The following is a 22,872-nucleotide window of genomic DNA, read 5'->3' on the forward strand; positions in this document are numbered from 1 at the left end:
ACTCACGCAGAGGTCATTTTAGATTTTCAGTTGGGAATGAACAATTTTGGTTGGGTAAAGAGCAGAATTCTAGTATTAATGAATTGGGATTTCGTCGATCCAATTCATATTTGTGTTAACTAAAGCATGTTGGGCTAAATATTAGAAGGACTGGGCATAAACTGCAATATTCATTGCTCTTTGGATCCCTGTGTTACTGTGAGACATCCTGTATTTATCAGAAGATATCTTTCAATGATTTTTTTTTTTCCTTATTGGATAATACCTTCCAATGATGTATTTTTCCTGCTTTGAGCAACACAGAGGATCTAAAGAGCAACCATCTTGCTTTTTCTGCAGATGTGTTTAAAAAAGGCTTGAACAAAACCATTTTTCCTTCTAAATAAATAGTCTCAGCAATGCTTGCATACTAAGCATATTCTAAAGAAAAAGAAATGGTTTCATACTAGGTATCACTATAAAGCTGATTGTTCAAAACCACATGTAAGGCAAGACAACCAATTTCAATGATAATCAATCAAAAACAACATTCATTAACAAAAACATCGTGAGATGCATTGCATAAGTTTCAACTATCGCCGCATCATCAAATCCATTGATTGTCTAGGTTGCTGCCGCCACCACGAATGTTTCATTGTGTTTGACGACAGCTCCTAAACCCCATTTGCCTTGTTGAGTAAGATTCACATCACAGTTTGCTTTGAAAGAACCTTTTGGATGGTTAAGCTATCTTCCATGTCTCTGAGTGCTGTTTTTGTTACTTAAGGAAGTTGTATATGATGAATTGAATTCCCACTCTTTTTTGTTTGTACATTACTTCACTATGTATCAATTTTGACATAAACAATAAATAATGAAACTCTGAAAGACAACCATTACAAGAACATTTGTGTTTCGTGATAGTCAAATCTTGTCAGTAACCACAAGATACTATAAAAAAATGTAGAATTCCTCACAGCATTCCAACGAGCACAGGGGCGCCAAAATCCAAGGCTGCAAAGGATCCAATGAGCGAAAAGCACAAAAAATATGAGAAAACTTTGATCCTCATTTCTTGATCAATTGAAAAATGAAAATTACAATTACAAATTGTACTTTTATATATAGAGCTTCTATGAGAAGAAAAAAGCTACTCACTCAACTATAACTAACTCTGACCGAATTCGATAACAGAAAACTAACTCACATACTGGATAACTAAAGCCAGTTATACCGATAACTATATATAGGCAAGTATAAACTTAATAAAATACAATAAGTGCCTTTTCTGAAGTTTGCCTGAATTGAACAACGGAGTTCAACATTTAAACACCACGACAACTTTGTTGAAGGAATTCTGGCATGAATCCAGTAGCAATAGACACAACCAATTAAAATTCAAAATATTATTAAAATAACTCTCATGCAATTTCTGATATCATTTTAATATTATTTTAATTAATCTTGAACTTTTGATTGGTTGCATCTATAGACTGTGCGCTCGTGCGACAAATACTCACTTTAATGACCATAAACTTTTGGTGAGGTGGGTATGAAGCAGCACACAGATACTCAGAGTTACATTAAGCAATTGTGAAAATCATCTGCAAAACCCACAAGAGACGAGGATTCTAAGGCTGCTGACCAAGAAGAGATGGCCGGTAAAACACATGGCTCTGTGCAATCTTAATACGGTCTCGAGGATCGTTCATGGTCTCATCTCGTAATGCTTGAAGTATAGCCTGTACTGGATATTCCCTGAAGATAAGAGGTCCACAAATCAAAACCACAGAAAAAGTTAGTTACATAACTGGATTCAGTTTTGATTTTGCAGGAGAGAATTCCACATAAGATCTCTATTAGTAATAACCCTGCATGTGTAACATGATTACAATTTGATGCAGGAACTCAACAGTTAGGTAGGATTATAGAAGTCTTCTTTTAAGTGATAGTGACATGTCTTAAATTTATCTGACCCCAAAATCCGCCGAACGGTTTTTCGAAGGTATTATCTGCTTTGGGTCTTGTGTAAGCCCACACAAATCTGTCTTTAGTTAAAAGGTGCATTTTAACTAAGGACAAAACTGTGGTCTACACAAGACCTAAAGCGTACGATATCACAGAACAGCGGTTCATAAAAGGATTGCTGGAGGGTGTGAATTAATCACTTGAGCCGCTAAAGCTCAAGTTCATCTGTTTTCTCATTCAAAGTGAGGAGCGCAAAAAAAGAACAATCGAGAAGCGAAAATTATTACCTTAGTATTAGTATCTTATATAACATCTTCAAGATGGGACAAAGCTCGACAGGGGCGACATGCTTTTTTTCTTCAGGATCTAAGACATTTAAGCTGGACTGACTTAGTAGCTCATAGAATGCTTTAACAGCAGAGACTCCCTACAACATGCAAGGCAAAATATAAATTAATTATAAGCAGCAAAGTAGAAACTTGAATGAAATATACTGTCTGAAACGACCAAAATATTTACCTGAATCATCCCCTTGCCCTTGATGCTGTCACCCATTTCAAGGCTCAATTCCCCTTTGGCCAATTTTTGTCCATACCATGCATTACGACCTTTCAACAAGGTTACATAAGTATCAGCCAAGAGAGGGCCTGCAAGTTTCTCTGGTTCTTCTGCCAATAGATGAGTGATAAAAATCATCTCTGATGTGCAGTGAGCAAAGTAGACTGATTTGCTGGTGGCACTTTCGTTCGTTAAAGCAGCTACCATCCCTGTTTAATACGATCATCATAAATAAAAAAGTTACAAGATTTGAAAATGTGAACATTTAACTGCCCTATAACAGAGAAAGAATTCATAGAAAAGAACATCAAAGCACACGTAAAGAACATCAAGAGGCACTTTCTGACTCAGAAATTAAAGTATTATTCAAACTCTCAACTAATATTAAATCTATTTAATATTCAAAAAATGAGAGTATCAGAATCATATAAAGTCAAGTCAGTATGAACCAATCATTGAAGCTAGGAAAATAAACACCAGGTAAAAATAATTACTCCTTTTGAATGTTAGAAAAATTTGTTGGCTGAAATAATCATCATTCTTTTCATACATATTTTACATGAAGAAATGAGAAACCATCTGAACAATTCTAACCAGTCTAAATCGAGAATTATTGAGCTCCTTTCTAACAAATGAAAACACAGATTCTAATGAACCATTCTTATCTCTAAAGAGCTCTCAGATATATTTTCCAGAAGATGATAAAATGAACAATCTTTATTAGTGAGAATCATTGAGCTTACAGAAAAAGTAGCAGCATCAACCACAATCAGCCTTATTCCACTAGGTGGGATTGGCTACATGGATCAAATGACACCATAATGCTGTCACATCATATTTTTATCCACTATCCAAATCACTGACCTTTAAGTCTTTCTTGATAGTTTTACCCCCCCCCCCCCCCCCCCCCCCCGGAGTGGGGGATGAGTATCTCACTTGGTTGAGCTAAGGGATTAAAGGAGGAAAGGAGTAAAAGTTCAGGATCAGAATCCACACAAACCCAAATCATCTAAGTCGAAATTCAATCATCTTTTCTACAATAGGTGCTACTCCAACTCTCTCTAACGCAATCATTTCTGGCTCAATCTCTTCTAGTTCTTCCATATATATAAGGATTCACTGAACCAATAACTCCCTACTCATCCCCTACCCCTAATCTCTAACAACCCAAAATGAATTTTTAAACAACGAAATAAGTGTCGTTCATTTAGGCATGTAGAAATTCTCTAAATACTTCACCCCTCTAACCCTCTAATCTTTTAGGCCTCCCAAATAATATCTGGCAAAACAAAATATAATAAGCTAGATTTGTACATATGTTTAAAAACAGCAAATAATTGTAAGTGTATAAACAACAATTGAATGTAGGTGTCCTCTTAAATGAAATTTCAACTGCAATTATATCAAATAAGACAGGTTCTATGAGTCAATCGATTATCAAGAACAATGCAAAATTATCTTCGTTTACTCTCTTGCTAAAAAAGCATGCTCTTATGAGCTTCTTCTTAGCTGTTCTCTATAATTTAACAATGTCAACTATATTTTACCTGCTCCAATAGCATATACATTCTTTAATCCACCCATAACTTCATGAGTAACAAGATCAACATTGTCCCACACTATAAAGTGTGCCTGCCTCAAAAACTTTGCCAATGGTTTCCTCCATTTTTCTGCTCCACATATTCGAGCATTTGCATATTCTTTGTTGTAAATCTCAGAGGCAATGTTAGGACCTCCAAGATAGAGAATATTTTCAATGGGGACTCCAGCTGCAAAGCATAATATCAAAAAACAACGAGAATCAGAAACTAAAATCAAGTCAAGGGCTAAGTCAGAACTATGAAGTCATGTTATAAGATGACTAACTCAGCACTAAACATGCATTCAAATGCTCGAGGGAATGTACAGATTGAAAAACAATAAATTTCATAGTGCTGTTATCTCGAGCAACATAGACCACAACACAAAGCAAATAATGAAACAAAACATAAATCTATCTTACTTGCTCGACTGATCATTAGCGTAGGTGTTATGATCCGCGGCTCAGGAACCAATTCAGCCTCCACACCCTTAGCCAAAGAAATAATGACAGGAACTGTGATTCTCTCTTTCCAATACTTACTAATTTCTTCAAACACCTCACGGGTTTCTGTCGATGGCAAGCCGTTAATCACAATGTCAGCATCCCATACAGCTTCCTGTAAGTTCGTCACAACCTTCAAAGGGCAAACAGGTGTATCAACCATATTCAAACAAAACCCATCTTTCAAAATCTCATCTGCATGAAGAACCCTATCACCTAATCTTCCCTCGACATATTTCAAATACGCACACCGCCTAATCAACCTCCTCAACACATCCTCCCTCGAATTGATCACTTCAAACAAATGCGTAGCCGTGGCTCTATCAACCGCTCTTCCTGGTCTTCTCCATATCCTAATCAAAACCTTATCTCTAAAACTACCATAAGCATCTTGTAACATAGCTGTAAACACACTACCCCAAGCACCACCTCCAACACAAACTATTCTCAATGGATCATCATCAACTTTCCCCATTAGGTTTCTAAGCTCATCAAGCTTCTCTTCAAAATTACCATTTACACTTTGAAGAGAACCATTTGAGTATCCATGATGGTTCATATTTGATCCCAACAAATTAAGCTTGCTTTCAAGTTTGAATTATCAGAATTTGAATACCCAAAAACCACAATCTTCCAAAAACATGAATTCTTAACTACAAATAACAAACCCCATTAATGCAAACTAAGAAAGAAAGGGAAATGAAGAAGGTTTTAAACATGCATTAAAGAGAAAAAGGATCAAAATTTACGAATCTAAAACGACAATGGAGAGAGGAAGAAGCAACATATATATGTAAGCGTGAATTACAAAGCGTGTCAATAACAACTTTGGAATTAACAGCAACAAGCAAAAAAATAAAATAAAAAACAGAAGAAACAGGTACGGGTGGGTGTGTTGTCGTTATGTCCAAGCGTACTGATGTTGAAGTCGTGACTATAACGGAACTACTGCTGATTTCACGCTGTTACTTACAGATTTGGACATAACACAGTTACTGTTTGGATGCAGTAGGTGTTTTGCACCGTCCGATCTAAAGTGATTGGTCAAGATCTGACACTGCGTGAAATTGTTGAAATCCATGTTGTAAATTTGGAACTGATAGATCATAGATTGATGGTCGTGTTTTGTTACTGCGCCAAACTGTGTGTATTTACAGCACCAAATTCAGATCTATTACTGACATGCCATGCAAGCATATAAAAATAAAAAAGGTTTAATAAGTAATTGGTTCTTATAAAATTATGAAACTTCGTTTTTGGTCTTTAAATTTTTTTTCTTTAACAAGATTTTTGGAATTTTTTATCATCATAAAATTTCCCCCTAGCAAATTAGTCCTACTATTAGATAAATAAGTTACTAATTAGGATTTTAATATTTTACCCAAAATTGAAACACCAAATTACCCTTATTTGCGTCCAAATTTAAATTAAAATTCATAAAAAGTCCAACATTCTTCCTCTTCTAGTTGTAATTTCTCCTTCATAAACCCATGCTTTCGTGACTCCGTCATCCTTCCACTTCAAAGCTTCATACATCACATATGACCACTTTCCTGATTTTGATAACATATTTGATTCTTCTTATTTTATAATTCGTTTCTTTCTTTTTCCTATTATCTATTTAGTTTATTGTTTTGTTTATTAAGAAATTTTAGGGCTTCTTCATGTCTTTCTCTCTTCTGTAACAATTTCGGCATGCATCGTACGTTTTATCAATTTAGAAGTTATTCATCTCGCAATTTGGGTTTTCAACCGTTATCGTGTTTTTTGGGGTTTCTTTCACATTTGATTTGTTCTATTTCTGCTAGGTTTTCATCCTAAAATGAAAAAAAAATAGTTATCTTGTTTTCTTTCACAATTTGGTTTAATTATAATTTTTTTATTTTATTGCAATATTTGACTCATTCGTTAGCAATCTACAAGTGTCTTCACTTTATTAGCCACATCATTTAATGATCATATATGTTACTGCCACGTCATCAACAATCTTTAAAAAGGTTGATTAATATTTTTTGATAGTATCACATGTGATATTGCCACTTTATCGGTTGTTAGTGGCATTTAACAGCAGAGACTAAATGCGCACATATAAAATTTTATAGGAACAAAAAAATTACGAAAATACTTTTGAGGGACCAAAAAAGAAATTTTGAAATTTTATGGGGACCAATTTATTAAACAAAAAATGGTAAGTTCTTTGGTACATCCCAGTTGGAACAATATATCTCTGATGTGGACCCTCATTTTTATATTAAGTAAAAATAAAAAATTATCTTAAATTATGAACTGTCTGATCAAGAAATGATGATTCTGATGTGCTGATTGCATCTGAATGCATTCAATGTTGACTACATCTAATCCAATTTCTCATTTACCACACATCTCTCATTAATGTTGGAAATTGGATTGAATGTGGTTAGCATCTTAGGATTTTCTGATCAAGATCAATGCCTCAGATTTAAAGACATGAGGATTGTTTGATTGTAGTTTTTAAAAATTGTTTTCTCTTTTCAAAAACTAAAAAATTGAGAACTTTTTTTTTTATTTTTAAACAAGGAAGTAGCAAGGAGCTACTATCTCTAATATATTAACCAAAGAAAATTGTTACAAAAAAGAGAAGGGGGGTATCACCTAAACCTTCTCAAGAGTGATTAAACCTAAAAGTAGGCCATCCTAGCCTATTTTTAACATAATCACTCCTTACTTGTATAGGTAAAGAGTAATAATACACATACGAATCTAGAGTTAAGCATATGTTAGCAAGAGCATCTGCACAAGCATTGCCCTCCCTAAAGATGTGAGAAACTATGAAATTCATGCTTGAAGTGATATTAAGGCAGTTACTCCATCTATTTGTTAGCTGCCAAGGAAAAATGTCTTGAGACTTGAAAGCTTGAACCACTAGCATGAAATCCGTTTCTAGCCAAAAATTTCTCCAGTTTTTAGAGCTTGCATATTCAATGGAGCTTATGGCACCAATGAGCTAAGCACAGAAAGAGTTACCATTGTTCAGACCTTCTGCAAAGCATCCCATGAATTGACCCTTAGAGTTTCTAAAAATTGCTCCACATGCAGCCTTCCCTGCAGCAAATGCTCCATCACAGTTACCTTTAATCCATCCTGAAATTGGGGGACTCGAGATGACTTCCTTCACTATAAGCAACTTTAGAGGGTGAATTGAAACATTAAAAGCCTTTAGGATAGAGAATTCTCTAATGCCAGAACTAGCTGACAACTTAGAATTACTTGCAGACAAAGAAACATTAACAATGATTTGAGATATGACACTTTCCCAATGAATCTTCCTGTTTTTGAATCTATAAGTATTTCTAGCATTCCAAATAGCAGAGAGAATATTAATAACTGTAGAAGTGATAGCTAATGTGAATTGAGGTGACCAACCTCTCGCACTCAAACTCCAAATTTCCTCTAAAGCTAAGAAATGAAGGGATTGGTTGAGAATAGAAGCCAACCAACACCAAAGATGAACTGCATAGGAGCATTCAAAAAATAAGTGAAAAGAGGACTCTTCAGCAGTCATACAAAGACTACAAATGAATGGGATAACATGACCTCTTTCTTTTAACTTCTCATCCACAGGGATCTTATCATTCATTAGCCTCCATGCTAGCAGGGACTTTGAAGGAGGAATATTAGGTGACCAAATTGATTTGGCCTAGTGAATAGTCTAGGAAGGAGCATCAATGAAGTTATAAGCATCCTTGAATGATAATTTCCAAAGAGTAGTAGAGCACCAGACCAGTTCATCTTCCTTTTGCTGCAGATAAATAGTGACTTGCTGAACAAGGTTCCAAACCTCAGGAAAGTCAGTTTAGAAGTGATAAGGCATATTCCAACTATTGTTATGTATGTAATCACTGACTAAAGTGTTATCATCAACAACATCATCACTAGACAGGCACAAATTTAGAGGAGTTCCATGTAACACCCCGTTTTCCCAACTTGAAATTTTTTACATAATAATCAGAGTAATCAACTTAAACAGGATGTCACACTTCTTTAAAAGATAAATAGAGTAAAATTACTATTTATTGAAAATATCTTTTATCAATAATTCAAATTACATCGCAGCGGAAAAACATTTCATTCTTCAACGTAATGGCATTACGGCCTAAACATAAACAAATTCTTAAAATCCTGTTTCAAATGGTTCACCAACATAATTCATAAATATACGTAACAAATGGAAAATAATACAAATATCCCCATCCCGTTACCTATCAGAGCGATCCTAAGACGACGCGTGAGAGAGTCAACTCATTTCAACAGTTAATCCTGGTTATCTGCACGTTACCCACATAGAGGCAACATTCAAACAGAAGGGGTGATATTTCACATTCAATAATAATAAGTATATAATTCTTTTAAAGAATTTAACAATACATGACAACATCTATTCATCATTAGCAATACTAATAAACAGTAATTTAAGTAAGAGAGCTTATCAACATAAACAACAATCAATTAAACAATGTTAATGCTTCACATAATTCCAACTATACATCATCAATTAATCTTCAAATCATCATTAACAATGGTGCACATAATTTATCGATAACAACTCATTAATTATTTCAACAACTTGACAATACGACAACAACACCGACAATGACAACAACAACGACTTTGCATCATAATATCATTTTTATCAACATATATATTCATATAGTAATACATTAATCATTAATAACATCATATCACATCATAGTTATCAACAGGTACATTCATATAAGAATTCAACTTCATATAACATCATATTCATCAACATATACATTCATATAATAATTCATCAATAATGAACAACATCATATAACAACATATTCATCACATCATATACATTCATACAATAATTCATCAATAATGAACGACATCATATTCATTAACATATACATTCATATAATACTTCATCAATCATAAACAACATCATATAACATCATAAACAACAACAATTAATAATATTAATACTTCACATAGTTCTTCATTAACAACTCATTGATAAATGACAACTTAACAACAACGACAATGCGACAACAACGACATCCACTCGACAATGCAACTACAACGACATCATCTCGACAATGCAACTACAACAACTTAATCATGCATGTGGTACCAACCAGGGCATCAAGCCCCCAACTTATAGAGCAAATAGGCTCACAGGGCATCAAGCCCCCAACTATAATGAGTGTGCATGGACTTAGTAACCAACAAATTAGACAACTTCAACAACTTATACGACTTCAACAACTTAGAATAGCAACTTACAACTTAGCGACTTTGGCAATAACTTGCAACTTAACGGTATTAACAATCAACAACAGCAATGACAGCAACAATAACAACTTGCATCATAACAACATTAACAGGAACAACTTGAATGATATAAACAATAATATTTCTATATCATACAATATTCACATAATATATGTATCTCAAATTATTCAACAACAATATTCATATTAATTCAGACTCACTGAAAGACAATACATTTATAAACACAATCAACAACAACAATGACAGCAACAATAACAACTTGCAACATAACAACATCAACAACAACAACTTGAATGATATGAACAACAATATTTCTACAACATATAACATTCACATAATATATGTATTTCAAATTATCCAACAAAGATATTCACGTCAAACCAAATTAGATCCATCACAACATAGGTTAAATACACTTAAACACCCTAATTGAACTCATAGTACTTCTAGTTTTGAGGTTTGGAGACAATCCATAAGTTTTGGGTTGACCTAGAAATAGTTATGCGGATTTTTCATAAAATTTCACTAAGACCTCCTTGGAGTATTTTCATCATAACTCAAGAACCGAAAATAATTTTTAAGTCAAACCAAAGCCACTGGAAAACTAACACAATTATCTACAACTTTCATGTTTACACCAAAGGCCAAATCAAAACAGAAACGTGTGAAAAAGACGCAAGAACATGAAACAGGACATTTTGTCAGAGAGCAACTCGGGAAAAACGCATTTTTCACCATAAAATCCCAATTTTAACTTCCCTATGCCCAAATTTGATCAAAAAACTTGCCTAATCATTTCTATACATGTTAAGACACTCAAAACCATATAAAACATGACCCAAAACATTATTTTACAAAAATCACATTTTTCATAAAAGTTCTCAGGAACAACAAAAGTTCAATTCAAGCTCTATGGTTAAGATTATCCAAGGTTTCAATCATCAAAAACAACATCTCATAACAAAACAACAACGATCAGAAGTGAATTCATCAACAACAACATTATACTTCACAAATTTTGAGCAAAAACACAAGTATACATATATACATATCTTGAGCATGTAAATTCATCATCAGCAACTTAATTAACATCAAATTCAAATACCCAAACATCGCATCAAAACATAAGCATGAATTTCACCAATTAAATCCACAATAATCACTTTATACAAATAAGCACTTATGGTTAGAATTAGAAAAAAGATTATAAAAAGATTATGAACGAAATCTAACCCTAATTTCTATAACATCAAAACTAACAACAACTACAAGGTTAAACCCTTTTTCAGAATTATACAACCCATTATTAGAGAAAGCTAGTCTCACCCTTACCTTAGATTGATCGACGAAGGACTCTACCGCTTTCTCTCCTCTGACTCTTCTCTTCTCTTGGTCTTCTCCCTTTTTCTCCAAAAACAGGTTTCACGTAATCCTTATTTTCTTCTAACTCTCCCCTTTTATATAAATTCTTAACCTACTTAATTTCTCTTATTCAAAATATGCCCCTCAAGTCTCAATATTCTATTCTAATATATATATATTCTAATATATATAATATTTCTATAACAAATAACAAATATATCTCTATAACAAATATATTTCTATAACATATATATATATATATATATATATATATATATATAATATTTCTATAACAAATAACAAATATATTTCTATAACATATATATTTCTTCACCAGATAACATATATATTTCTACACAAAATAACAAATATATTTCTACACCAGATAACATATATATTTCTACACGAAATAACAAATATATTTCCACACCAAATAACATAATATTTCAACATCAAATAACATAATATTTCTACACCAAATAACATAATATTTTATACTAATATATACCAACATATAACATAACAAAATATCACTCATCAAAATAAATCGACTAAATTATAAAAAGACATCTAAACTCAATTAAAATAAATAAATAATAAAATAGGGCGTTACATTCCACATCAATTATTAGTCCAAAAGTGAATCTTACTACCATCTCCAAGAAGCCAGCTTGAGTTTTCCACCATGACATAAAATTGAGACTTGATACTAGACCATATTGAAGATGAAATATGATGTGAAATGATTTTCCTTTTTCTCATAACTCTACTAAGAATTAACTCTGACCAATCTTCTGCCACTTTATGATGTGAAATGAAAGCAACTGCACAAATAAGCTTTATAAAAAAAGGAAGCAGGCGGGAACTCTTCGCTTTCCTTAAGGATATTAACTGAGAAGGAATCAGATAAGTTCATGGGGCAGTGAAATTGAAGAGTTTCGAGGAAAACGGGTTAATGAGTGAGGGGCGCCATGATGGCAAGAAGTGGGAAACCATGCGAAAACTAAGGACAAATAGTTTTGAGACGCGTGACAGCCGAAGAGAAGAGTACCACTAGCCGTTCTAACTGCTGAAGTAATGACCCACAAAATCGCGAAATGGTGGAGTCCAAAAGAGGACATAAAAGATTATGCCCAAAATTTATGATGATTCCGATGTCATAATATTGGAAAGATAAACGTGTTTTTGAAAAATGCCAATCTTCTCTTTTTTTGAAGATTTTTTCGTTGAAAATGGCATTTTTGGGTAATCTTGTTAGCCTGTAATTGCGATAGACTCATTTAATATGGTCAACATTTGGTTGACCTTTAACTTTGCAGGAATCGAAGGCTTTCTCATTTAAATTTGAGGATTTCGACAAGATGGCAAGCCTAGACGCGTGTAGTCAGAAGTTCGATAGAGCAAGGCTGAAAGTGCAATCGCATCGATGTCAAGCATTCAAGGTAGGAAAACACAATTTCAAGCTCAAAGGAGGTTTCCTTAGTGGAAACGTGGGGACATGTGGTTGTCCATGATGGAGGAAGTGTTGATCATGGGATTAGTCTTGTGCCAGTTATTTCTTTAAGTATAAATAAGAGTTTCGAAGTCGGAAAATAGGTCGCAAATCATTTATAGAAATTCTACAACACTCAAACTACCGGCGTCTAGGGAAACGAGTTATAAATAATGTATGTAAACTGATTTGTAGACCACTTTAGTTTTAATGCAATGCATTTTAAATTTCCTTTAAGTTTATGCGTTTAAGCTTTTACTCTTTCCTTTAATTTTATCTTGCTTTTACTTGCAATCTCAAACCTGTCGAGAGACAGTGCCCTTTTTATTCTAAAACCCGTCTTGCTCTCTAAGTAACCTGAGTACATCTTGTGGCCTTTTTCAAACCGTTTTCGATCAAAACCTTTGCACAACATGTCATGAGATTTCTAGTTTGGTCTCGCTTGTAATAATCAGAACTAGCCCGTAGTTTTCCGAAAACACCTTTAAACAAATTTGTACTGACTTATTTTGAGTAGCAATGTAAGTTCCGTCAATGATGTTCCAAACAAATTTGGGTTTGTTGACATTGCTTTGATCCCTTTTCATAGTTGGTTGTATACTTATGAGAAATTATGCAACTTCAAAGTAGAGGAAGAGTGTGATAAGTTGATTGTTTGGGCAAAGAAATGCAAATAGAGAGGTAGTGTTTTTAAGGGATTACTTTCACTATAAATATAGACCTTGTATCAGAGTAAACTTTGAGATAGAAGGGCTGAAACAAAGGTTTAGAAAGGCAACAACAAAACTAGAGTTTGTATAGAGTTTGTCTCTTTGGAACAAACACTAGGGTTTGAGGGTTGATTCACCTTGGGAAACACTATTAGGATTGAGTCTCTTGGTTACGGAAGAGATTGGGACTTTGGGTAGAATTAGGCGGGAGACTTATTCTTGTAACCCATTGATTTCTCTTTTGTAATGTTACTCATCATATAGTGAAACGGAGGGCTGCTCTCTCCCTCAGACTAGGTCAATTTGGACCGAACTGGGTCAACAAATTCTTTTGTGTTCTTCTCTTCTTTGTGTTCTTCTCGCCGTTGTTTTCTACTTTTGGCTTGTATTTAATTGTTCCATACATTTTGTTTCGGTTGCTTGATTATCTCTTGCTCCACACATCAAGTTGTTATTGGTGTGATTTCTCATCGAATTCGGAACAGTTTGAATTGGACTGAGAAGACACTTTAGACTCTGAGAAATTCAACTTGTTAGTCTTGTTTTCTTGAAAATGTAAACTAAACAATTTGGTTTTTCCTATTAGTGCTTTGGTCAAATATAGTTATGCAAATAAGTGCTTCTTCAAAACTACTGACACTATTTCTTACATAAATGAAATATCTGTACATGAAATTTTTCCAAACTAAACATTTATGTAACATAGAGGATATGTCTTGCTAATATTGAGCCACTTATTAGTAAAATCTTTGTGAAATACATGAAACCAAGATTGAGAGACAAACCAATTGTTGAACCATTGGACAACTCTCCAAGACATATAAGACGCACACAGTCATTGTTGTTTCATCAATTGTGACATGTTGAGTAGAATTTTGATGCATTCCAAAAGCTCTGGTACGATTCACCCCAACACTAACTCCACCATTGTTGTGTTGGTGACCCAGAGAATCAACGGCAACACCAATATCTATCATTGACCATGACATCATGCGACCTCTAGCATTCAAAGCACCTACATTTGCATTCACCCTTCTTGCTACAGAAGACAACATGATGTGGTTGTGACTCATGGTGAACAAAAGAATCAAGGACAATATCATTATCTACCATTGAGCACTGCATAATGCCTCTTCTAGCTACATCACACATATGTAACAAGGTTTAATATATTAGAGTGTTTGATTGAATATATAGAGTGATACATTGAGGTGATGAGGTAGGAATTTGGCTTCTCTAAAAGTGAGCGAAGTGTAAAGTAAAAAGTTCAAAGGATGTTATTTAAACAACCTCATGATTTGTTATTATATATTTACAATATTCACCTTTGATTTGTTAATTAGTATTATACTCACTTTGCTCTCTAAAATGACTTCTTCACTTTAGAGGAGCTGAATCCGATGAGAGAGTGTTAATTATACAATATAGGATGGAGGGAGTAGCATTTAACTAAGAGTGCAGTTAATAGTATGAAAATAAGACTTAATAATTGTAAGATTATTCCAAATATTTTTCTCCACTGTTGAAATGAGTGAAAAATAGTACCTTCTGTTTCTTTGTTTGATGCAATGTATCTTTTTGTTCATCTTCATTCTCAAAACAGCCTTCAACTTGAGTTCCTGTTTCACTTGATTCTAACTCATAAATATCCCTACATCTTTTTGCTTGATTTCCCAACTCCAACTCAAACCCCAATTGTTCAACAAAACTAAGATATTCTGAACCATAGATTTGGCAGATCCCACACTCTTTAATCACCACATTCATCTTATCCTCGGTTTCAACAAAGAATTGAAATGAAAGCTTTGGTTTATAAGCACTATAGTCGTCATTGGTTCTACTTTTTCCAGTTGTGTTAAACATGTCAAAACAAAAGTTTTCATCATACCATAGGTACACATGATCTGAAACCAATCCAGTAGCAAAAGAGCACATACTTGTGTTTCTGATGTTTTCACCACCTTCCATGTAGCATTCACATCCGATTTTCCAATTGAGATTCTTTTCATTTGGTAATGATTGAGGAAGAATGAGGCAGAAAATGAAACCAAATATGTTGGATTGTGGAGAATGTGAGACTGAAAGTTCGATGGTTATCGATGCTTCAGTTGACCGATAGTGAAACCAATCAGGAACTCTACTTCCAGGGCAAATAACAGTTGGTGGATGATGATAAGACGACGTCGCCTCTGATTTAAAAAAGAAACAAGGGTCACTCTCACTCCCTTCTATTTTTGCTGATACATCAACATAGGCCGCCTCTTTTAGTCTGACTTGGGCATCTAACATAATACCATTTCGGGAGTATTCATTCAATTCCACACAATTTTTGAAGGAAATGAATACCTTGTGCTCTTGTAGTAGTTCATCAATAGCAGGACAGGTGAAGACGGTCTCCAAGGACGTGCAGTTGGTGACATCCAACACTTCAATGGATGGTGGAAGTTCTGGTAGATACTGAATGCTCATGCATTTGCACAAGTCGAGAGATTCTAGCTGTGAAAGATGCTTGATGCTTTTAGGAATGTTCTTCACATTGCTTCCACTGAGTGATAAATAATACAATGATGATAACAGACTAATATTATGAGGGAGTTCAGTTAGGTTACAACAGTTGTCGAGACAAAGGTATCCTAAAGAACGCAGGCCATCAAATAGAAGATGCAGATTCGATGTGTCAAGTAGCGTGCAATCAGAAAGTACCAGACGGCCAAGAGATTTCAGGCATGAGAACTCATTTGGAAGATTTCTAAGGCGCACACAGCTACTGAGCTCCAAGTTCATAAGACGACCTAGGTACTTAACTGATGGAGGTAATTCATTGATAGCAGTACATCTTAAATCCAAGTATGTCATTTCTTCAGATGTCACCGAAAATTCCTTGAGACTTGAGCAGCCGTAGAGCTCAAGAATTCTCAGAGAATTTAAAGGGGTATTGCTTAGAAGACTCTTAAGATTTTTACACCAAACCAGGTTTAAATTGACAAGTTTTTGGAGCGATAAAATAGATGCGTGAACATGACGCAGCCTTACACATCTAGAGAGGTTAACGGTTTGGAGATTTGATGCCATGGAGAAATCTGGAAGCTCTATCAAGTTCTCACAACAGCTGAGGTCCATTTTCTTTAAATTAGTAAGATCCTGAAACAAATCAAAGAAACATCAATCACATATGATACAATGTTTAAATTAAAATTCATAAACTTCAAGCCACACACCTGCACTCCTTCCCATAATCTTTTAACGCGGCTGTTTGGCATGTAAAGCTCAACAAGTTTCTCAGGAGAAAACGATGATGGTAGAGACTTCAAAGGATATGCACTCCAATGGAGGTACCTTAACTTATTAGAAAATGATTTAAGACCAGCAGGAAGGGAGACACTACATCTCTCACCTGACCGAGAGTAGAATTTGAGAAATCTTAGGTTGATCATCTTCACAAAAATGTCAGAGCTCAAATTCATATCTTTGATTTGGGACACATCTAAGCTAATGCCTTCAATTGCACTGGTTCCCTGATAATTGAAATTTAATTAGAACAATAATAATTCTAAGTAAATGGAACCATATAATCTAACTGACTTTGCTGCATAATCAAAAGATATATATTGAATTTATGATGGGAAGTTATTAATGCTTATTTCTCTCACCATGTTATTCTTCAGCACATCATATACTTCTTCGTGATCGTACAATCGACTGCGTCTACCAGGGTCTTTAGTAGATTCTTGTCGAACAATTTCTCGGCCCATTTCTTGTATCAAGGCATGCATTTGTACTTGATTATTATTTGAAAAAGTAATTAGAGCTTTTTCCAAAAGGGTTTCTAAACCAGGAACTGCATAGAAACCACAAGCATCTAGAAGTCTTGTCACATGCTGTCTATCCTTTCCATTCAGAAAGCAAGCAATGTCTAGAAATATTTCTTTCTCTGTATCATCTAATCCATCATAGCTCAGTCTTAAGATATTCTGAATTTCCCTACATGGAATTTTCTTTAGTTTAGTCATTGTACTTTGCCATATTTCTTTACTCTTATAAGAAAATAATGAGCCTAAAACTTTCAAAGCCAATGGAATGCCACCTGCATAATTAACCACACTTTCCGATAGCTGCTGATAGCCAATATCTGGGCACACTTTCTTGAAAGCACTTAAACTGAAAAGCTGAAGAGATTCATGAAAGTTTAATGGCTTCACCTCATATATTTCATGAGCTCGTTCAATAAGCGCGTGCTTATCTCTAGCTGTAACAATGACTCTACTCCCCGGTCCCAAGCAGGTATGCGCTCCAACTAGAAAATCTAGCTGCTCAATTGTTCTTACATCGTCAAGCACAATGAGAACTTTTTTATGACTAAGCCTGCTCTTACTATAGTTGAAACCTATTCTGACTGTGCCAACATGGACATTTTCTTTTTCTTCCAGTAGCATTGTTAGAAGTTTGTTATGCAAAAAATTCAATCCATGCCTCTCTGATTCATCTCCTATATTTTCCAAGAAACAACATCCTTCAAATTGAGAAGAGAAAAGGTCAAATATAGCTGCAGCAATGGTTGTCTTACCGATGCCGCCCATCCCCCACATTCCAATCATTCCAACTTCTTTTGACCCTATACTCATGAATGATTCAAGATGTGCATAGTGTTTGTCAATTCCAACAAGACCCTTCGATTCGCTTGGATATTTACAGTGAAGTTTTTGCAAAACGTCTTGGACAATGTCTTCCACGAGTTCTGATTCAAGCCTAAAAAATGGAAGAGGAAGACAATACTTATTCAAGCTGACACAGTTGCAGCAATACCTTCCAGAAACATATATGGTTTTAAATTCAGCCGCAATATTGCTGATTTAGAAGTCTCAGAAATCGCAACAGTAATTTCGACGACAACTTTTTGAATTTCACCACAATGTAAATGTTAGCACTGTAATGAAATTGCAATTTAAGGTTATAATTGCATACACCAAACCAAATTTATTACAGCCTCATTTCCATTCCTTAATTTGTCTGCCAATGAAATGTGCCAAATTTTACATATACGTTGTGTGTCATTTTTTAAATTGGATTTCCTATTAGTCTGCACACAGTCAGTGTTTGTGTGACTGTTCAACCGTGATCACACGATTCAGATCTCAAACAGATTTTAATTTTGTTTAAAAATATAAATTACCAAGCATGAGATCTGAACTGTCTAATCTCAATTAGACCGTCATAGTTACTAATTGTGTTAATTCAATGACGCCGGGGAATCTTGGTCCGACATTTTTTTTCTTCCAGATCCGTACAATCTTGTACAAGATCTTTACTAGATCTATTACATACAAGTAAATGTGTTTATTAACTAATAACTAATCCAATTCAATCAATATACACTACAATAAGTTTGTAAAATAAGAGAGATAGAATAAAAATAATTACATACATGTATTTACGAGAGTCCCATCCAGCCAAACTAGTTGCTTGAGCTAAAGCTTCACGCCAATCATTGACCTTATTAAAGTGGTTGAGATTACACACATGCTTCTCAAAAGCAACCATGTAACTACCACTCTGCTTCCGCACGTGGGAAGGATCTACGTTATAGAACACAGGTACAACAACGATCTGGTTGTTTTTTAAGCATTTCATCATATGTGTAAGCTCATCTAAGCACCATGTTGAGGATGCATAGTTTTCTGAGAAAACAACAATAGATACGTAGGAATCTTGTATTGCTTTCACGAGTGTTTCTGAGATATAGTCACCTTTTTTAAGGTTGTAGTCGATGTAGGTTTTAACTTTGGTTCGACATAGAGCTGCATGAAGATGGCTAGTGAAGTTGCTGCGTGTGTCCTCGCCTCTAAAGCTGATGAACACATCGTTTTTTTTACTCTGTGAGCAGAAGCTTCCTTCTTTTTCTACTTCTTTCATATTTAACCACTTTTAAAATTTTCTCAGGTTAGAACTGTGGTGAAGAGCAAAGCTCCTTCTTCTTCTTACTCCAATGATAATATTCTTTCATCGAAAAGTCAACGACTAAGAAGGGGAAGACTCGTCGTTAAAAAACGAATTTGTTGATAACAAAAAGTTTAGGTGACTTTATTTAGAAAAAGAAAAAGTTTACGTGACTTAGGTATCGTTTGGTCCGGCTTTTTTTCAACTTTTCTACGTTTTTAAGAAGAAGTTAGGCCAAACACAATATCAATAAAGTACCTTCGAAAAAAAGTACTTTTTTTAGAATGCATAAAATTGAAGCGAATGAGCTTTAACCAAAAGTTGTTGAATGCTACTTCAAAAAACTATTTCTTCCCAATTTATTTCACAAGCACCTCTCTTCAACTCCCGCCGGAAACCTTTTGTTTTATTTTTTCAATATGCTTTTTTCTTCCATTTTATTTTATTTTATTTTTTTTAACCGGTCCATTTAATTTTTTAATGAGGTTCCATTTAAGTTTATTATCTATTTTTTTAAGGAATTTTATTATCTTTTTATCGCTTATATATTAATTTCAATATCTTTTGATCATTACAACCTCGCAAATATTTGTATTCACGCTGTCAATGAATGACACCGAATATTTTTATTCCCTTTCTTCAACCACGGAAATACACACACACGTTAGCGTTTAGAGTAATACTTTATGTTCCTCTTTCTGTTTTTTTTTTGTTATGCTAATGCGTATAATTTTTGTTAGTGTTGTGTAATGCGTATAATTATTTTTATAAAATTTTGATTTTAACTAAAAGTACAAGTGTAGTTGCCTAAAAAAATTATACTTATATATAATTTACACATTTGTATTGTAACAAACTATGCATATCTTTTTCTTATTAAAAAAACTAAACATATCTTTTTCAATGACACCAGCAATGTAACAAATATAATATTATATAATATAAATTCTTATCTTTTTGACCAACACTAAAAATATGGTATTCTTATAACAAAATTTGTTATAACAAAATTTGTTATAGAGTATAATTGGAAAAGAAAAAACCAATTATTCTCATTATATATACAGACATATACATATTATAGATATATTCTGCAGCTCCAAAATTCTTTTCACTGAGGCACCTTGCGAATACCCTCTTGCCAAAATCAATCAGGTTCTTTCTTTTCATTGTTTTGTTAATTTAACTATTTATTTTATAACATTCTTTTTTCAATTGCTCATAGTTGATACCTATTAGATGTATATTATTGTATTGTATAATAATTAGATTGTTTCATGCATGTTTTATTTTTTAATCCGCTTACTCTATTATCTATATATAAATGCAGCTATGACTACCAAAGAAAATATTTCTTCTAAATCTGAAAATTTAGAAAAAGCAAAGTGGAACAACCCATTTTATACCAAAGTATTACTTGACATTTGTATGGATGAGATTCGAAAATGTGGGAAACCGGGAATTGCTTTTAAGAATAAGAAATGGGAAGAAATACGTGACGAATTCAATAAAAATGCTAGTAAAAACTATACTAAAAAACAATTGAAAAATAGAATGGATAATTTGAGAACGGATTGGACTACCTGGAAACAATTAATAGGTAAAGAAACAGGGCTAGGATGGAATACCGAAATAGGAAATGTTGATGCTGATCCTGCTTGGTGGGAGGCTAAAATTAAGGTGAGTATTATGAATATTTTAATTTTACTTGGTGAACATTGAGTAAAAGAAGGGTTTGTCTAAATCTCCTTTATTGGCAATGCAGGAGAATGTGAAATATGCAAAATTTCAAAGTCAAGGATTGGAATTTCGTGAGGAATTGAAATTTATATTTGGAGAGATTGTGACAACAAGTCAATGCCAATGGACACCAGCTTTAGGGGTGCCACATGAATCTAGTGGCAAAAATGCTATTGATGATGTGCCACTAGAAATTATTGAATCAGAAGAGGATGATATTATCCCTATGGAAAGTAACAAATCAAGAAAGAAAAGAAAGGTTTCACCAGATATGGGTGAGAAAGTTACAAAGGGTAAGACCAAGGTTGGGACTGCAACAACTATGAGAAACACATTTGAGCGATTAGTTCAAGCAGCAGAAGGTCATAATAAAATTGAGAAGGCCGAAATTGCAGCAACATCTAATGTTCTTGGACAATATTCAATTCCTGATTGTGTTACAATATTGAAAAGTGCGAAGGAGGAAGGACATTTGAATAATCGACAATTTAGTTATGCTTTGGAGATGCTTAAAGATGAAGATAATAGAATCTTACTGATGTCCTTAAAAGATTCTATGGATGCTTTGGTAGACTGGATTCTATACAAGTATCAATGAGACAAATATGAGTGACAATAAAAACTATCTAATTTTAAGTTTAGATTCAACTTTTTATTTTCTATTTGCTTTTAGTTAAGATTCAATTAAATTCTATATTCTATATTATCCTTTCTTATTTGGTATTCGTTATTGAGCATTTGGCTGAGAATTTTGCATTGAGATTTATGTTTATGCATTTGAACTAATTCAATGATTACATATTCACATGTGTTTTCTTGTTATAAAATTATCTTACAGATGCCTTCTAATCAAATCAATAAGCATTCGAGAAAAGTAAAAAAAAGAAAATGCGGGTTTTATAAGATATGCTATGCTGCAGCAGCAATCGCTTATGATTATCACATGAAGTACTTAATAAAGCAAGGTAATAGATTTCTTTATTCTCGTGGATGGACTTGGGTTCGAGAAACTCTTAACACTAGGGGTGAAAGTTATAACATGTTTAGGATGGAATCTCATGCCATATTGAAACTTGAAAATTTATTGGTGAGTGAAAGATGGTTACATCCATCTAAAGAAATGACATCATTGGAGGCACTTGTTATGTTCCTTTGGACTTGCGCACATAGTGAAACTAATTGAAATGTTCAGAATAAATTCGGAAAATCAGGAGAGACTGTGAGTAGAAAGTTTGGGGAAGTTTTGGAAAGTTTATGTTTATTAGCAAAGGAAATTGTAAGGCCTCCGGATTTTAACTTCGCAAAAACTCCCTCTAAGATAAAAAATGATCGTAGGTATTGGCCTCATTTTGAAGGGTGCATTGGTGCAATAGATAGAACACATATTCCAGCCATTGTTCCTACTAAAGATCAAATTCGTTATATTGGTAGAAAATGATTTCCAACACAAAATGTCATGTTAGTGTGCAACTTAGACATGTTATTCACTTTTGTTGTTGTTGGTTGGCCAAGTACTGCACATGACACTCGTATTCTTTCATCTGTGATTGAAGAAATGAAAAGTGTGTTCCCACATCCTCCTGAAGGTACGCATAATTTCATTTTATAATAAATTTCAAAACACGTGTATTTTTAAATTTAAGTTTACACATAAACTAACAATAAATTTTTTATTTTTTAGGAAAATATTATTTGGTTGATGCTGGATATCCAAACATGAAAGGGTACCTTTCACCATACAAAGGTGAAAG

General features: G+C 33.9%; 4 protein-coding genes across 7 annotated transcripts; 1 reads left to right on the forward strand and 3 right to left on the reverse strand.

Moving 5' to 3' along the window:
* Window positions 1–1,028: 1,028 nt before the first annotated feature.
* Window positions 1,029–5,512, reverse strand: LOC112418482 (glycerol-3-phosphate dehydrogenase [NAD(+)] GPDHC1, cytosolic). The gene is made up of 5 exons (XM_024774853.2): window positions 4,508–5,512; window positions 4,053–4,274; window positions 2,467–2,714; window positions 2,235–2,374; window positions 1,029–1,737 (listed from the first exon to the last, which is right to left on the reverse strand). Exons 1-5 carry the CDS (start codon window positions 5,145–5,147, stop codon window positions 1,611–1,613), a joined length of 1,377 nt encoding a protein of 458 aa, XP_024630621.1. The 5' UTR covers window positions 5,148–5,512; the 3' UTR covers window positions 1,029–1,610.
* A 2,059-nt stretch (window positions 5,513–7,571) lies between these two features.
* LOC112418480 (uncharacterized) lies at window positions 7,572–8,204 on the reverse strand. Its single transcript, XM_024774851.1, has one exon. The coding sequence runs from the start codon at window positions 8,202–8,204 to the stop codon at window positions 7,572–7,574; it is 633 nt and encodes a 210-aa protein (XP_024630619.1).
* Window positions 8,205–14,051: 5,847 nt separating this feature from the next.
* Window positions 14,052–19,541, reverse strand: LOC25479456 (disease resistance protein RPV1). 4 transcript variants are annotated; one of them, XM_024774846.2, is made up of 5 exons: window positions 18,870–19,541; window positions 17,098–18,193; window positions 16,666–16,962; window positions 14,993–16,588; window positions 14,052–14,486 (listed from the first exon to the last, which is right to left on the reverse strand). In XM_024774846.2, exons 1-5 carry the CDS (start codon window positions 19,355–19,357, stop codon window positions 14,475–14,477), a joined length of 3,489 nt encoding a protein of 1,162 aa, XP_024630614.2. In that variant the 5' UTR covers window positions 19,358–19,541; the 3' UTR covers window positions 14,052–14,474. The 4 variants fall into 4 exon arrangements, with proteins under 4 accessions (XP_024630614.2, XP_039689102.1, XP_013443580.2 ...); XM_039833168.1 differs by having other exon boundaries at window positions 14,052–14,838; XM_013588126.3 differs by having other exon boundaries at window positions 14,052–14,586; window positions 18,870–19,540.
* Window positions 19,542–20,713: 1,172 nt separating this feature from the next.
* LOC11440394 (L10-interacting MYB domain-containing protein) lies at window positions 20,714–21,719 on the forward strand. The gene is made up of 2 exons (XM_003605791.3): window positions 20,714–21,061; window positions 21,147–21,719. Exons 1-2 carry the CDS (start codon window positions 20,714–20,716, stop codon window positions 21,717–21,719), a joined length of 921 nt encoding a protein of 306 aa, XP_003605839.1.
* Window positions 21,720–22,872: the final 1,153 nt, after the last annotated feature.

The sequence above is a fragment of the Medicago truncatula genome, chromosome 4 (genome assembly GCF_003473485.1).
Source record: "Medicago truncatula cultivar Jemalong A17 chromosome 4, MtrunA17r5.0-ANR, whole genome shotgun sequence".
In the NCBI taxonomy this organism is placed as follows: domain Eukaryota; kingdom Viridiplantae; phylum Streptophyta; class Magnoliopsida; order Fabales; family Fabaceae; genus Medicago; species Medicago truncatula.